The sequence below is a fragment of the Drosophila mauritiana genome, chromosome 3R (assembly GCF_004382145.1).
Source record: "Drosophila mauritiana strain mau12 chromosome 3R, ASM438214v1, whole genome shotgun sequence".
Lineage (NCBI taxonomy): Eukaryota > Metazoa > Arthropoda > Insecta > Diptera > Drosophilidae > Drosophila > Drosophila mauritiana.
This window is the reverse complement of record NC_046670.1, coordinates 4,454,802-4,471,860: the sequence shown is the minus strand read 5'-3', so window position 1 is coordinate 4,471,860 and position 17,059 is coordinate 4,454,802. Positions and strand designations below refer to the sequence as shown.

Below are 17,059 nucleotides of genomic sequence, written 5' to 3'. Positions count from 1 at the left end.
CATGAGATTGGATCGAATTGTAAGAATTCATTGCGACAAAAATGTCTTTTATATTCTATGCGTTCTTATTCATTTGTAATAGGGGTTCTTTTTTTGAGAGAGAGTACACAAACTAATAGAAACGTAGTAACACTTTGATTCAAACATAAATAGTTCTTAGTTGTAGATATTCTGCATTGCACGATCGATGGTTATCTACAAGATACATTCGATTTGGTAAGCCAACCCTCTAAGCACGCTTCTCTGCAAATTGTCGGCCAAATATTTCTCACTGCCTATCGACCCTTTTCTTCGATTCATTAGAATCATATTCAAGTGGTCGCAATTTTCTAATAATTTTAGTTCTGCAAGTTCTAAACGCATGCGTCGTGTAGACAGTAAGTGTAGTTTTAAGTTAGTTAGTCCTAAGTATGAGTATAGTTTAGCTCAAACACCAGCGTATATATATTGTCATAAAACATTTTTTTGTAATTTTCGAGTGTATAATTTTGCTAAATGTACATTGATTCGAGTTCGGGGCTTTAGGTTTACATTAGCTTTAGCTTTAATGAAAATTCCATACATGATTGTTTGCATCTAACGATTATTGCATTTGCGTTGTTGTTTGCCTACGAGAGTTGACCCACCTATTCCAAAAGAAGGACATGCCAAAGCCGCAAGTCCTGGTCAACCTTCTTATTTGATTTCTCCACTAAATTGTTGCCTACTTTGGTGAGCAATAAAATTGCATTTTGGCTGGTGCAAAAATATAGCGTACTTTTCTGCTTATGTGATTAATTTTGAAGGGTAACAGCGAAAAGCTGACGGTGTTGCTTATAGCTACTGCTGTATAATCTTGAAGAATTCATGGCCATGGCGGACCGACGACTCCCACTAATGGGAGTTATAAAGCGAAAGAATTTTAAGCATTTGGGATGTGAAGATAGTTGAAGAAACCTTTGAACCATCAAAAATTACTCACTGAAGGGGGTGGTGGGTTGGAGTTGATGAAAAATTTGGAAGTCAATTAATTTGTTTGATTTTGGCAATTAATTCCAGTGCAGCGCAAAATAAAAAATAATAAAAAATAAATATTTTATATAATTCATATAAATTTTATTTAAACATAGCTCAGCTTGCCGCGTTGTAGGAAAACTTCTACAGACACGTCTTATGCTTTATATACACATTCTTGAAATGAACTATGCACGTATATGATGTCAGTTTTGTATCGAATACTAGAAGCAATTAAATAAATTTCTAACACAACGTACGCACTAAAGTATAACACATATTAAATAAACGTTGCGGTTTTTTTCTAGAATTTAAACATATTATCAACACATTTTACATCAGCGTTGCTTGAATTTGTTGTTAAATAATACTTAATAATTACAAATGTTTTCGCCTTCGCAAATTAAATTTGGACAAAATTGAAGCTAGTTTGGAATGCATTTACAATTATTTGCCGTTCAACAAATCATAACTTGCTTAACAACACTTTAAAACGTATAATAGGTATTTAGTCACAAGAAATGACTAAAAATAACAGAAAAACATTGATAGACGGATTAAAATATTGCAAATGATTACGTTAAGCTGTGCAAGCACTTGGACTGCGTTTGAAAATATCATTTCTGAATCGGTTTCATGTTCGTTCGATCTTCTGCTTTGAGACAGTTAACATAGTTCCACTAGATAATTCAACGTGTATGTTTTTAGTGATTGGCGTAGGACACAACTACAGGTTTTGTAAAGACTTATCTTAAAGTTCATAGGTATATTTCACATAGGCTACTTTCCTTTAGCTATTGATGGAAATTGTTTCGTTTTTGCTTTTACCTTCTCTTCATTCGTTTTAGCATAGTATATAAATTGGTGTATACATATAAATAGTCAAACTTATTTGTTTTCATTTAAATAGTAATAATATAAATATATATATATGTATATATGTATGTATATAGCATTTTTCGTGTTTTGCTCAATGTTCAACATTATAATATAATTTTCTTATCTGCTTCCGTTTCATTTGTGTTTGCTATTGCTGCTGCTTTTTCCATAAACTTTATATATGTTTTCTGTAGCATCGTGTAAACAGTTTCAAGATCCTAATTTCCACTTGCACGTTTATATAATATATAGAGCTATTGGTTTATTTAATATTTCATTACGCATTTGTGTCTGTGAGTGTGGTTTGATGTTTTCCGTCTATGAGGTTAGAGCGCTTAGACTGAGTGAGTGAGTGGTGAGAGTGGGTTGCACGTATGAGCTCCTTCTGGACCGCTTATAACGCACCAAATGGGTCGAGTGGGACGCCTTTATTGCTGCCATTCTGCGTTGGCTGGATGGGTTGCATGATGCCCGTTGCATTACTGTGCGGCGCCGCCATCATCGTCGGTTGCACCCCAGTCAAAGGGGCTGCTGCCTGCCCCCCCATCATACTTGGCTGTCCCATCACCGGCATTCCCTACAAGAGTCGTTAAAAAAGGCGTTAAAAGCGAATATAAAATGTATGTTCAATTGAAATTCATGCACTGGAGGAGGGAATACTTATTAACTGCTATGACAGACGCAATGCTACAAAATCAGTGGCGGGAAAATAGTAGTCGTTTGGGCTTAATAGAAGGGGGCCGCCGTGAGCTTGGCAAACAGTTGCTACATAGAATCATACGGAAGGTGGTGAGCTCTACAGACAAGTGAAACACACTGAATGTCTAGTAAACTTAAAAATGTAGATTTAAATAATAATTTAACGGATACGAATGCAAGATAGTAATGCAATTTAGTTCAGAGACGGTGGCCATAGAGGAGGGGCATGGAAAACGCTTGTTACTGGTCACCAAGTGGGAATTGTTGGCAAGTTAGAAGGAAGTTCGTGGCGTATAGGTCACATTTATACGTTATAGTGCTGTAGATGATAGAAGTTCGATTGTTAAACGAAATGAAAGGAAATAAAACTAAAAGAATTTCTTGATTTAAGGAAAACGGCAACTCAGGGCAAAACCAAAATTATATTTATTTATAATCTTTCATTCTGTTTGAGTAATTGTAATGGTTTCTTGTAATGTTTCATTTCGTTCGTTTCGGCATCATCTTACCTGCATATAATTTGGCATTACAGGAAAACTAGCATGTATATACGGATGATTGATTGTGATTGGCGCAGGACTTACGGTCATGCCATGTGCCTACGTATTGCATATTGGTATATATATAGGCATATTGATAGAATATATATTGATATATCACAAACACACATACACACACACACAGACAGCATTAGCACAGGCGCAGCGTGAGTGGTCATACGTGATTCGTTTGTTGTTGTTTGTTTGATTGGATTCAATATATATTTAGTTGTGATTCAATTTGATTCGGTTCGGTTAACGATTTTCGATTTTCGATTTCGATTTTGCGGTATGCGTTGGGATAGTTGAGATATAAAGCAAACATAAAATAAAGAAAAGAAAGAAGTTGATAGTTTATATATACTCCGTTAAAATGCAAATTAAAAATTCAAATAAAAGAAATTAAAACTATAAAATGGAAATATGTGTCTTGTCGTATTTGGCCTGCGTGTTTTGTGTTTGTGTTTGTGGAGGCATAAAACCCACCATCGTAGCCCTTTTCTCCAGGATGCCCTAGTGCTTATGATCTAGTGCTGTTTGCTGTTATTCTGCAGTTTACGGTGGGGTGTGTGGAAACTAGGCCCAAGGATATGTGTGGACAAAATAAAGTCAAACTTACAACCCGTAGACTTGATTTGCGATTTGATTTTGGTCATCCAATTTACAATTATGATATACGAAATTTAAAAACACTTAGAAATTGAAAAGGGATTGTCACGATGAAGACATATTAATTATAATAATTTACTTTAAATCTTATCAAGACAATTTTAGGCAAGCTAAAAAAAAGTTCATACAGATTAAAAATGGAATGAAAACCAAGGAAACCAAGTAGCTCAAGTTGTAAATTTATACGGATTGTGCAATTGGTAAATAAACATTAATTTTGATAATATATTTCACATTAAATTAGGTAAAATAGTGTACTTTACATGAAGTGTAGCCTAAAGTGTTGGGTGACACAAAATTGTTAGAAAATGATAGGAAAAAACAATGCATTAACATAAGTAAAGAAATGTGTCGTTTGTTTTCTTCTCTGGCATTGTTATATTTCTTATTATTTTTTGTCTCTGCTTCGGCACAAATTCTAGTGTATTCGAATCTTTGGTTTTAGTCACTTCTTAAATTTGAACAAATTCGAGGCAACGCAGATTCTTTCGAGTGGTATTCATTGTTTTTAAGTAGAGTAGAGTTCGGTAGACAGAAGAGTTAGAGTAGGCAAAACTCACCATTGGACGATAGCCAGCACCAGTAGTAGCCGCCATTGGTTGGGGTGTCCAATTAGCACCTGGTTTCGCTGTATTTTTAGGTGAATTCCATTGCACGGGTCTATGAGAATAATGGGGTAAGAGAGTAATGATATATAGACGACGTCAATGAACACGGCATTTGAATTTTGGGTGGTTTTATCTAAATAGATTTCTGCGTGATTTCGAACCATTTTTTTGATGGATTTATGTACACGTATGGAACATGAATATGGAAGGGTCAGTTCGGAATGGTATTGGATCAATGGTAGGGGATCATCAAAGGATCGTGTTTCTGCGGAAGTGGAACATGGCTTATCAAATTGATCTTCAGTCGATCGAAATCGACACGATTCGGCCATCTACTGAGAATGAACTGGAAGGGATGTGACAACATGGATTCTGATCAACATTCTGGTTTGGTTTGGCTTCGCTTTCGAACGCACGCACACACAATCGTCAGTTTACTGGCTCGATCTACTCACTTTGCACTTGCCGTTTTGTTAATATTTAAGTTATCAACGAGTGACATTAGTGAACTATCCAAGTCGCCGGTTATTATCTTTCCAGTGCCAGCCGGTGGCTGCTGCTGTTGCTGCTGGTGTTGCTGCGGGTGCTGCTGCTGGTGCTGCTGCTGTTGTAACGCTAGGATCGAACTGCTATTGCTGGAGTAACCTGCGGCGACAACGTTCATTTGATTGCTGTTGTTGCTGGCCGAGGCCGGCTTGAGGACGTCGCCCAAGGCATCGAAGCCTTGATAGGTTTTTACAATTCAGACGACATGGTTGTTTGGGGATAGCCATAGCCAATGCACCGTTTTTAGCAGACATTTATACACAGAGACAAACACATTGGTATATATATATGGTAGATATGCATAAACAATGAAGCCGATGAGCCCAGAGGATTGGTTTTGATGTTTGTCGAGTTAGCGTTGAGTTCGATTGCCGTAGATATTTGATATTTCGGTTTTAATTCGTTTTTAAGATTTTTCATTTTGCCAGCGTAATCATAAAACACACAAATATGTTTTAGCGTTTTGTTGAGATTTTATGTGTTCAATATGTATTTGTGCCACCAACATTAACATGATACAATGTGAATTTGTTTTTAGTTTTGATATTTTGATTTGATTTTTACGTTCAGTACATAAGAACATAAGAGAGAGAAAAAGAGAAAAAATAACATTTACAAAATAAATAACATGAAATTGCATTGTATATATAAAGATTTGGGATTTATAGATCTCTAATGATTTTTGAAATATGTAGGATTAATAATAGGTTGTTATTTACAAACACATGACAGACGTAAGATTATTTACAAAAGCTACCAAAGCAGAATAGTTTTTTGTTAAAGAAATATTTGCGTTTTGTTTAGTGTTATTTAAGCATTATATCATAGTAAATACGTCCTGATAGTTATGTGAAAAGTTAAGAGTCAAATAGCAAATAGAGAATCTGACAATAGAATTAGTTCACCTGAATTCAAAATTTTTTTAATTAATCGTAAATCAAATAATAGTTATCACACACAGTTATCACATGAAACACACATTAAGTACTTTTTTCCAATAAATAAATTAAAACTAATTAGACAACAACGCAGCTTTCTTGTCAATTACGAGACGAGTTTATATTCGATTGCAGACAGTTCAACTTTATAAAATAGCTACAAAACACGAGCAGACAACAGAGGGAAAAGCGTGTTCTGTTTGGTGTGGATGAGCATCTGTGACACTCAGGAGATCTTGGATGCTGAGATAGAAAAGTCAGTGTACGCTGCAGCACTACAAGCCACTGATGGATCAAGCTTTGTACAAAAACAAAGCACGCGGAGGAACATATGCGTGTGTTTAATGGGTTTGTTTTCGTATTCGTTTTGCGGCGAGGAGCTGCTAATCTTCACCTGGTGGAAACTGAGCTGCTGACATGGAAGGTGGCAATATCGCTTGCTGTTGCGGCCGGTGTTGCTGCTGCTGCTGCTGAAGTTGCAACTGCTGCTGCTGTAGTTGCAACTGCTGTTGCTGCTGCTGTTGCACATATAAAGCCGCTTGCTGTTGTTGCTGCAGCTGCTGATCCATGAAATTGATATTGTTGCCAAAGGGCGCAGCAACAGATTCAGCAGCGAGTGGGACTTGGGGCAACGACATATCATCGAAAAATGGATTTGGCAACGACGTCGAAGCTGTGTAAAATTTAACGCAAACATTCAGAGGATAACGATTAAAATAAACACATTAAAAAATAAAAGGAAATTAATAAAAGTCCGAATATGATTCAAAAACTAGCATTGAGGAATACAGGTAAGGAATAAGGTTTCTAACATCATCACGCATATTTCTGATTCGGTTTTAGAAATTCAAAGACCTATATATACGCAACAAAGAATTTTCTTAACTTTTTGTTTAAAATGTTTAAAAAGTGATAATCAATCAGGCATATTAAATTACATGCTACATTTATTTCAGTATAATTCAAACACACCAAGGTTGGATGATATTACTAGCATTGTTATTGCCTTTACCAATTAGTAAACTTAAACGAACCACTCCGATTTTCACTCAATTTGGAATAGTTAGTAAATCATAAGCATTTTGTTAGTGACTGCATATTAAGTATTCAAATATGTATTCTTAGGCTTAGATTGTAGCTTGCAGTTAGGAATGAATGAAGACTGTAGACTATTGAGTGACTTACCTGCCGGTTCCGTATTACCAAACACGGATGAGAAATTACTATCGGAAACGAATGCATTTGTAGCAGCAGCGGAGGAAACTGATGCGCCATTGAAACCTATTTTTGTTTGTTTTATTTTGAAATTTGTTGGTGGTTTTGTATCAGTTTAGTTGGGTGTAGTGTGGGCGGTGGACAGTGGGCGATGGTCGTTGGCGTGTGTTGAAAGATTTGCGATTGGTTTGGTTTTCGTAACCGAGGAGTTGTTTTCGGTATCGTTGTTGAAGATGTTGTCGTTACAGTTTCAGGTTGGAAAAAAACAGTGATGAAAAAATGAAGAGTAACAATACATTAGACAAGAATTTAAAAAAAATCAAAACTTACAAAAAGAATTATGGTAAATAATTAAATCGATACAAAATATACCATTATGATTTAAGTTATGGATAATGATGCATGAAAACTTGTGCTAACAGACGTCTAAGCTGAAGTGATAGGAAGACAGACAAAGGGTGAGGGGCGGCTAGAGCGCCTAAAAAGTGCGCTCCTCATTGCTCTGATTTTTAGAGTACGACAACATAAATACGTAAGATCACTACACTTACACAACGACTGTTACCTATGTACAGCACAAAATAAATGTAACTCATATCGTAATCGCTAAACAAGAACTTAGGACGAAATAATAAGAAAATTATAACATGCTACCATTATTATGCATCCACAAATTATTGGCATTGAGTGCAGCACCTGTGGCTCCTGCAGCAGCTGCTCCGCCGCCGCTGGCGTCAAACATGTCCGCGAAAGGATTGCCCAACTGCAGCAGATCGTCGGAGGCCTTGGTGGCTGCTGCAGCAGCAGCGGGCTGCGCCGACGCGGCACCGAACAGATCAACTATCGGCTGGCCAGCCTGCGCGGCTGGCGGCGACGATAGAAATGGATTTGTTAGTGCAGCGCTAGCGCCAGCAGCACCGCTGCTAGTGGGCGACGACACCTTGGACTAACAGGCAGATAGATGAATTAATTAGTTTGTGATTTATAGGGATCATGCTCACAATGAACTCACCTTGTATTGATTCATAGCGGCCTCCTCTTCGGCCAAAACCTGGGCCTTAAGCTGCTCGTCAATGCCGTTGGTGGTATCAAATTTGCTGGACGCAGCTGCAGTACCAAATGCCGAGCTGGTGGAAGACAGGGCAGATACAGCGGATTTTACATTACGCTGATTACTAATGTTTTCCAGCCATCAAAATCAGGTGCAACGTAATAACCAAGGGAAATCATAGAAAAGTAAAAGAAAAGAATGTCAAAAATACATCGCAAATAATACATTAATACATTATTGATAACAGTTCAGTAAATAAAGACTTTATACAATAAGAACTAAAATAATTTGTAAATTATCCATAATTCCGTGCCAAATTTTACATAATTTCTCTCGTTATTTTATGTTACATTATAAAATTTGTATAAAATATAGAAATTACAAGTGGTTGTTAGTAGGAAACCAATGATTAAATTATAACAAATAATAGTAATATCTAAAAGATAGATTTCGAAGTTTGATTGCTGAAAAATAGATCAACAAACCTTGATGACTGTGTAGGAGTATTAGCAGCGGATACTTTTCGACCCTCAAGTGTGGCCAAGTGCTGCTCCAAAGCATCTAACAACGAACTGGGCGCCTTGGTCAAATCGGGTATGTCACCCTTGTCTATGCCCACATTCTGGGAGCGAAGAGTAAGGCAAATGAAAAGGATTTATATTATATATATATGATAACTCTTACCTCAGCCACTTTTAAGAACTCCCCAACACGATCCATGCGCACTAAGAACTTTTTGTAAAGATCCAACGCATCGCGGGCATGTTTCTTGTTCATATCGAAATATTTTTCAAGCAAATTTATGATGCCATCATTGTAGCAAGCAAACAATCGTATGAGATCGCGGAACAAGAGCATAAAGCTCATATTGATGACGCCTGAAAAATATGAAAATCGTTATAATTTTACAATTTAATTTGGAAATATATATGGTACATACCATTGGACAAGTCGTTGGATTGGCAGTCGAACTCCAAAAGTGCATCCAATTGTGCCTGCAAAACTGGCAAAGTCTTTAGAAGTTTTTCCGCGTTCATGCTGCGTAGCGAGCCTTCCTCTTTGCTAAAATGATAGATTGTGAAACAAATCAATCAGATGACAATTAAATGTGAGCTGACGTTACTTACCCTCGTTTGACTTTGCAAAAGTCAAAGGCCATGGCTCGATAGGAGAGCGATTTCTCATTCAAATACTTGGCGTAGCGCCGAATAAAGGGAGACATATCGTAACCTGTTGATTTGGCAAATTATAGTATAGGTCTCCAACAATATAGGTCACACAAATTTTGGGCAATGCCAAATACGAAACTTAAGAAGAATGGTCTTTTGGTTAGTTAATTTCGCTCTAAATCATAAGTAAAACAAATTTTAGTAACAACCAGTAAGGAATTCAACGCCTCTAGCCAAATAAGGAAAGTTGTATCCAATTGCTAATAGCTTCTGTATAATACTCACCCATTCTGCCACCAGGAACGCCCATGCCACCATCTGTATATAAGGTTCATATTGTTTGATTTTGAATATTTAGTTTGGATAATTGCATTTTTCAGTTGTTGTTAGCCAGCATGTAGTGTGCGGTATGTAGGTCAGTAAGCAGCGCATTTCGGTATTAATATTTTTGGTTTAGAAATTGTTGTTAATTAAATAAAAGTACAAATGATCAAGCCAAACGTTCGCGCAGCATTCGCATGAGTTGAAGGAGAGAATGAGAGAGGAATGATCAAAATGTAGGTATTAGTTAATAATTTGAAATAGGTAAATCGATTGAATACAGTCCATGTGTTTGAAACAATAATTTGGGAGTTTTAAGAGGGTGGCTTTGTTATACCTTGTACAGTTCCTTTGTCCAGAAAGGAGCTGAGATTGAATGTAGAATTGCTAGAGGCAAGATATTGCATAAATCGCTGAAAAAATGTAGGAAAAACAATAGGAGTGCTGTTAAATATTATTTAGATAAAAATAAATTGCAAATAACATGGAAGGATATATTAATGTTTATATGTTAAAAATTCAACATTTATTTATTTATTTATTTTTCAATGAAAACAACTTTCTATGTCACCAAATACCAAGAAATAAAACTGAACGAACAGAAACTGAAAGTAAATGACGATAAGCTTAGTCAGAGGTCAACCAAAAAGAGTAATTCCCCAGTAATTAGTTACCATTAAAGCTAAAAAAAGGCAAATAATAAGAATCTCATGATGTACGTGACCTGTTCATCTGCATATCAAATCAAACAAAGTAGATTACCTCATTTCGAACGCTTAAATGAAAGTAAAAACCTATTTGTAATACGCCCCTAAGCTTCGCACAAACACTAGATACCGATAATTGCACAAATACAAACCTCATTGCCATATGCCATCAGATGATGTGTGGTTATCAGCGACTTGTAGACGACGACCCAGTTGGCATTCTGTGAACGCTCGATAAGTAAATTGGCCAGATGAGGTATCGACACATTCGGCTCGTTTGTGCAGTGCACCAAATCTGCAATTAAATAAAAAAAATACCTTTATTATTAAAACGCAAGCACAAAAGAATTTAACATTTGCATGGATTTAAAAAAAAAATACAAATCCTTTTTTTAACAAACAAAGCTTTATATAAGTTTCTCCATTACTATCTTCCATTACTAAATAATTAATAAAGAGTTTTTGTAATTTTCGATTATTGAACCATTTGCTTTTTTCCTTAATTTTATACGTCCAACTCAGCTTTACTTTTGGTTGCGATTAACTTGATATTTAATTTTCCAAACATTTTTTTGAAAAATCAATCACAAATTCGATATTACCACCGACAACTATTAGTTACTATCACCTAGATTTAATCAACAGTGTATTTTTTTTTACAAAAATTCCTTTCCTATAAGCAAAACAACAAATGTTTACATGCTTGAGAAGCTACATAAAACTTAAAGAGTCAATTTATCTGTTTTAGAAACCAACAATGTTTCTGTAAAGATTATTATTATTATTATTGTGTTCGCTTGTGAGCTGCAAGACCGAACCACCCATAAATTTAATCATGTTGTTTTTTGCGTCCCATTATCGGTCGCGACTCTTAGTCGTTGTTGCCTTATCATCGGCGCTTTCAGCTGCAGCCGCCATTCAAGCTAAATACTGACGGAAAAGTGTCGATGATAAGCGCTGAATCCCATTGTGTCTACTATCATGCGTTGCCAGTCGAATCAATTTCGGTTGGAAAGTGTTTGTCGCTGAGCAAAATAATTGCATGGGATTCGAGGGGCGTTGCACATTGCAAATGTCAGAGCAGATGTTCGCCGGCCTTTTGCTTCATTTTGTTTGGAAAAGCTGGCGGGCGCCAGGCCAGTGATTCATTCATACATAAATAAGAACAAATTTCAATAAACAGTAAATGTGGAAAATTGATTGGCCCTTGTAAACGAAACTGGTGAGTTTCTTAACGAGCACAGTGGCCTGGGTATGTCCCTTTATTTATGACAAGAAAGTGGAAATCGCTGAGTTTTGAATGAGTTATTTAGTTAAAATTCGTATGCGCCCCATTTTGAAATATTCACTGATTCACATATATTTCGAAAATATTTACAGTGCTTGGATATCAAAAGCTGATGGCGACTTCTGTAGCGTAGTTATCGCTGGTCTCAGTCCATATGCTTATGCTCTCAAATAAATAAATAAATAAATTGGTCGGGTAACGAGTGCCCACTGTAGTGGAAAAGGGCAGTCCATTGATACTTAATTTTAATAATTATTTCCCACTTGTGTAGCTGGCTTAAATATTCTGGGATCTTTTGAATCGGTTAAAACTCATTAAGTGTTGTTGTTTCCGTGAACACACAACTGGTTTTATCATACGACAAAAGTTGTTAACAAACGAAAATATAGAAAATAAAAGAAATACATTTCATGCTACCTGCTGAATGCTTGTAAAATGTACAGATATAGGCTTAACTCAGGTTTAATTTATTTAGACTTTTGGTAAGTCAATTGAACATAGCGTTTTAGATAATGTAATCAACTTGAATAAACAGCCTATGTGGCCAAATTTTGGGTAATATTGGAAGTTGGTCTGCGGCAACTGCAATACAATGTTTATGTGGCAAGTAACGCCCCACAATATTGCCCTCTTTTATTCCCATTTACTCGTAGCCATATCTGATGAGTCATCTGAAAAAAGTTTTGCCAACAAGCTAAATAAAAGGGGGTCAGAATGCGAGCTAAACTAGCCAAAAAACCAGATTCCAACGGGAATGTCGTTAAGATATGGTGCTCTTTAGAAGTATTTGCAAAATTCAAACGTGTAAGCAAATCCAGCAAATTAGGGAAGACTCGTGCATAAATTTAACAAGCAATGACACCGCGACAAAAACAATCCCTGCTTTCGTAGGCGTTTTAAGCCATTCAAAGCCCCTACAAACACACGTGCACCCGTGGGAAAGTGACGTAACATTAGAGAGAGAGAGAGAGAGTGTGTGTGTTGGTAGAAAGAGAGGGGAGTGCAATCAATGACGAACGGAGTCCACAAACACCAGCAGCTGAGCCACAGATGCAATTGTGGGTGGTGGTATATGTCTGTGGGACTTTGTGGACCGTAATCAGTGGTTTCGTTTTCAAAAAACTTTGTGATTTATCGCACAAAAACAAAAGGCACGTGAAGATGGAGTGAGGAAGCCAAGAGACTCGAACTGGTTGCATCTGAATGTAGTTGCTGAATTACTTTTGCAGCGGGTACTAACTGTGTGGTTTTTATACTTAAGCTACATTTAAAGTTTTTTATTTTCTTTGCACTCCTTACTCTAGTATATTATTCATTCCACATAGTTTTATCACAATCATCGCTAGATGAATATTGAGTTAATTTCTAAACAGATTTTATTGCTAATAGTGTTTGTAAATTAAAATAAATGGATTTTAAGGCGTAACAAGATAACAATAATATTTTTGTGTTGGATGGGTACATTTTCAGAGGTAGCACAAGGCTGTGCCTCTTTTCTCTCTGTGTGATAACAAGGAAATGTAACGGTGATTTACGCAATGTGAGACCGAGGGAGTGGGCAAGGGAAAGAGATAGACAGGGCCACTCACAGTCCAAGTGCTTCTTCTTCGGGCCAATGCATTCCTCCGTGGTGGCCTTGCAAACGGACTTGGCGAGTCCTTGGCCCGCAAGGCTGTGACGGGCGGCCAGCAGCCTGTCGTTGATCGTTTGCCCTGCCATGGTCATGATGAAGCTGTTGCTGTTGTTGTTCCTGCTCCCGCTCGCTGGCTTTTATTTACTTGATTAATTTAATTATGCACCTAAGGAGCTGACCACACCGACACACACACACACACACGCAAGCAGATACAGAGAGAGGGAGAGAAAGACACACACACGCGTATGGGGCGAGCGAGAGACAGAGAGGTATTGATTGATTGAGAATATTTCCAACGGGAAAACTCTGCTATGCGAGCCTCACGATTAAACAAACGGTAAAGATTTAGTGGTTCCTACGTCACAATCACTACACAATTTATCACCGCGATTTATGCGCTCTCTAACCGGTGCCTAACGCTGAAACGCGATTTTTTAATTCTCTATTTTTCCTCTGCCACAAATCGATAATGGCGACTGGCAAACGAAGCGAGTGTATGAGCAATGTGCTAAAGCGTCCGCAAAGTGGAGCTAACGCGTGCTATCGACTTGAGTTTACGGCATAAGGTGGGAAGTTATCGATTGCCATAACGTAAGCCAATACGAAATAGCTGAAGTTCGCTGTTACGACTAACGAATGAACACAATCACACATACCTTCTGAAAATGAAAAATAATGATTTAGCTCTACGAAAATTATCATATTATAAAAATTTAAAATATTAAGATAAAAAATTTTTTTATTTTCATAACTTGTCACTTTAAAATTCCCCAACTGCATTTAAAAAGTAGCTGGATTTATCGGAAGTGTAGCCAAACGTAACGTAGGCTATGGTGATGTCAACAGGAATTTTTTGTTTCAAGTAGGCGGTCATACTGGTCATTAAAATAAATAAAATTATACTTAAAAACAGTAGTTAGCACAATCAACAGTCTCGTAATAAAATTGTAAGATGTTGAATGGACAGATTGCACACAGTTATTTGGAGAACTCGTGCACGCTGATCATACCCCGCCCGCCTGTCCTGAATCAGTCCTCAAAGTTGCCCCAGCCAGCAGCAGCTGCTGCTGCTTCTTCTTCCGCTGGTGAGGAGTCTGGTCAGGGAGCGGGGTCGGAGGTGGCAGAAGCGGAGGCGTTGCATGTGGATCGCATAAGAAACTGCGATATATTCGTTGACGCGCACGATCTTTATTTCTACGCAGATGTTAAGCTGTACAAGTGAGTCACATCCGGCAATCCAGCAATGGCGTGCCCACAGTGGCGAAATTCCAGATATCATTACGTACTTTTATTTCCCTTTTCGGACAGATTCCACAGCCGTCGCACCTTTGACTTGCGTGAGCTGAAGACGCTGTTGATAAAGTTCAACACGACAGAGAATCACTACCAAATTTGCCTGCGCTGCCTGCCCGTAACAGCGGGTGCCCAGGAAGGACCCGGCGGAGAAAGAGGCGGAGGCGGTGGTACGGGGGATGCAGCCAAGCAGTGGAGTGGGCGCAAAGAGTACATCGCCGCATTCCTGCACCTACCCACGCTGAGTGCCAATTTGCCGAACAAGCAGCATCAAGTCCAGGAATGGAAACTCAAACGAATCACCGATCAGTGCCAATTGCAGCTCGACGACCACGAGCGCACCTACAAGCTGACCAACAATTTTGGATACGGCTATGCCAGCGAATACAGCGGACCGCTGGGCCTGAGTGAGGTGAGTTCAATTGGTTTAGCTGCTCTTTCGCACACTAAACACGGATGTTTTTCCAGATGGACAGAGCCACGTGCCGCGTGTCGGAGCCACATCGCATGAGCCCCATCCAAAGGCGACAAGATCGCGTGGTCGATGAGATGAAGCGCTTTTCGCGCGAGCAGTACAAAATAAATTTTGTGGAGCTACAGGTTCCGTCCGGTCACCAGAATCCTTTACGCTACAAACCGAAAATCTACGAGACTTCCATGACCCAGGAACAAGCGCATCTGCTGCACAACATCAGCCGAATGCAGACACGGGAGCAGCAGCCGTGCGACGTTTTTCGGCAAAACGAGATCGATTGCGGGCTGATAAGCATTCTGTTGGCCATATGCTATGATGTGCGGACGACGAACAATGAGCCAACGTGTGAATCGGGCTGGACGCGAAGCATACTGTGCCCGCTTTACTGCTACTTTGAGCAATTCGACAACTATCGGGACGTACTGGTTGCCTTCCTGCGTCGAATGATCACCTACCCGCTGTACCGGAACTTCGAGTTGGGCCGCCAATGTGTACGGGATGCCATAGAAGTTTTAAAGGGCGGTCGCAACTGGTTAATTAACCAGCTGCTGCTAACGCACCAGCAGTTCGCCAGCAGTGATCCCAGTCGCGATAGCTTCAATAACTACTATTTGGAGGACTATATTCGATATGTGACCAGTCCGAGCGCCTGTAGTGATGAGCACATGCGCCTCCTTGCCCGCAACCTTAAGAACGTGCTGATGGACGTAAACAAGCAACACTTGGGCCTGGGAGTGACCGAGATTGAGACTGAGCTGATCAAGGAGCTGATGCAGGAGATGCGCATCGATGCGGGAAGCCAGGGTTCCTCGCCGCAGCAGCAGCATGGCCATGGCGATGATGAACTGGACCTTGATAACGATACTTCTGGACAGGAGGACGAGACTACCACTGATGATGACAGCGTCGTAACCGACTCCTTCTACAGCATGGACATGGACATGCGACTGATAGAGAACGAAATTGTATATGAGGATGACGAGGAGGACGAAGATGACGATGATGATGGAGATGATGACGAGGATGGGGATGAGGATGAGGATGAAGACGACAGCAGTTCTTCCACAACCACCAGCAGCGAGGCGGAGGGAAACAGCGTCATCGAGCAGTGCAGCAACAGTGAGACAGCAGCCAGCACCAAATAAATTGCCACTTACGTCGAGTCCGGCAAGTCCTGCTCCTGCCTTGCCCAAAACAAACAAGCAACACAACCAACTTAATGTCAAAGAACGGAGGCTAAACAGTGATTACTTTTAAAATTAAAACAAAGTAAAATACGAAACTAAAAACCAAGCCAAGTAAATGATGTAAGTTTACACAAAAACACCCAAAAATAAGAACTTCTTAAATCTTAATTGTACAATAATTTAACGAAAAGCAAACTCAAAGATTTGTTCACGCCAAATGCGAAAAGATATTTGAATATTTTTTCCCCTTTGCTCTACAATTACTTCGATTATAATTACACATACAAGTAAATCAGAACTTTAGCATTTAGTATGGCATTAGAGTACGAAACATTTGAATTTTGAATTCTGAAAAGCGAAATCTAGTTGTGCATTTGTATATACATCTATCGATATTGTTGGTGCTGCAAGCAAAGAAAACAAAATATGAATAAAATAAAATGGAAATGGAAAACAACCTCCAAACTTAATCTACACAGTGGGCAAAAGTCATTAAGGATTTACATGTTAATGTTGTATGAGTGTCTTTTAAAAAGAAAGAAATGAAGTATGAACGAAAATACTAATAAAATGGATAATACATATTTTTTAAAAAACGCGACGTTAGTCATTTACTTTTTTACTGTTCGTATCAACGAAGCTGTCGTTTAAAAAGAACACTGACATATAGGTAAGCTTTTTGAAGTAGAAGGTATTTTTCATTACTTATTTTTTGAATGCTGTACGCTTTATTCAGAAGATCAGATACTTTGTATCTTCAACACAATTTTGATGGTTCAAGGCGATAAAAAAGATACATTTGCTTGGGTTTTATTATCTTTTCTTTATTTATCCATACTCACATAC

The 17,059-nt window shown here is 38.4% G+C and overlaps 2 protein-coding genes across 17 annotated transcripts; one reads left to right on the top strand and one right to left on the bottom strand.

Moving 5' to 3' along the window:
* Positions 1-1,071: 1,071 nt before the first annotated feature.
* LOC117142651 (phosphatidylinositol-binding clathrin assembly protein LAP) lies at positions 1,072-13,788 on the bottom strand. 16 transcript variants are annotated; one of them, XM_033306763.1, is made up of 16 exons: positions 13,212-13,782; positions 10,487-10,629; positions 9,965-10,040; positions 9,592-9,624; positions 9,265-9,367; positions 9,078-9,199; positions 8,822-9,015; positions 8,623-8,759; positions 8,099-8,213; positions 7,741-8,032; positions 7,057-7,152; positions 6,266-6,544; positions 4,843-5,110; positions 4,340-4,439; positions 3,081-3,170; positions 1,072-2,449 (listed from the first exon to the last, which is right to left on the bottom strand). In XM_033306763.1, the coding sequence occupies exons 1-16, from the start codon at positions 13,345-13,347 to the stop codon at positions 2,267-2,269; spliced, it is 2,367 nt and encodes a 788-aa protein (XP_033162654.1). In that variant the 5' UTR covers positions 13,348-13,782; the 3' UTR covers positions 1,072-2,266. The 16 variants fall into 16 exon arrangements, with proteins under 16 accessions (XP_033162654.1, XP_033162651.1, XP_033162655.1 ...); XM_033306760.1 differs by having other exon boundaries at positions 8,099-8,261; positions 13,212-13,780; XM_033306764.1 differs by having other exon boundaries at positions 4,843-5,032; positions 8,099-8,261; positions 13,212-13,780.
* Positions 13,789-14,112: 324 nt separating this feature from the next.
* On the top strand, positions 14,113-16,670 carry LOC117144583 (protein SHQ1 homolog). The gene is made up of 3 exons (XM_033309858.1): positions 14,113-14,476; positions 14,567-14,963; positions 15,020-16,670. The coding sequence occupies exons 1-3, from the start codon at positions 14,211-14,213 to the stop codon at positions 16,169-16,171; spliced, it is 1,815 nt and encodes a 604-aa protein (XP_033165749.1). The 5' UTR covers positions 14,113-14,210; the 3' UTR covers positions 16,172-16,670.
* The last annotated feature ends 389 nt before the right edge of the window (positions 16,671-17,059 follow it).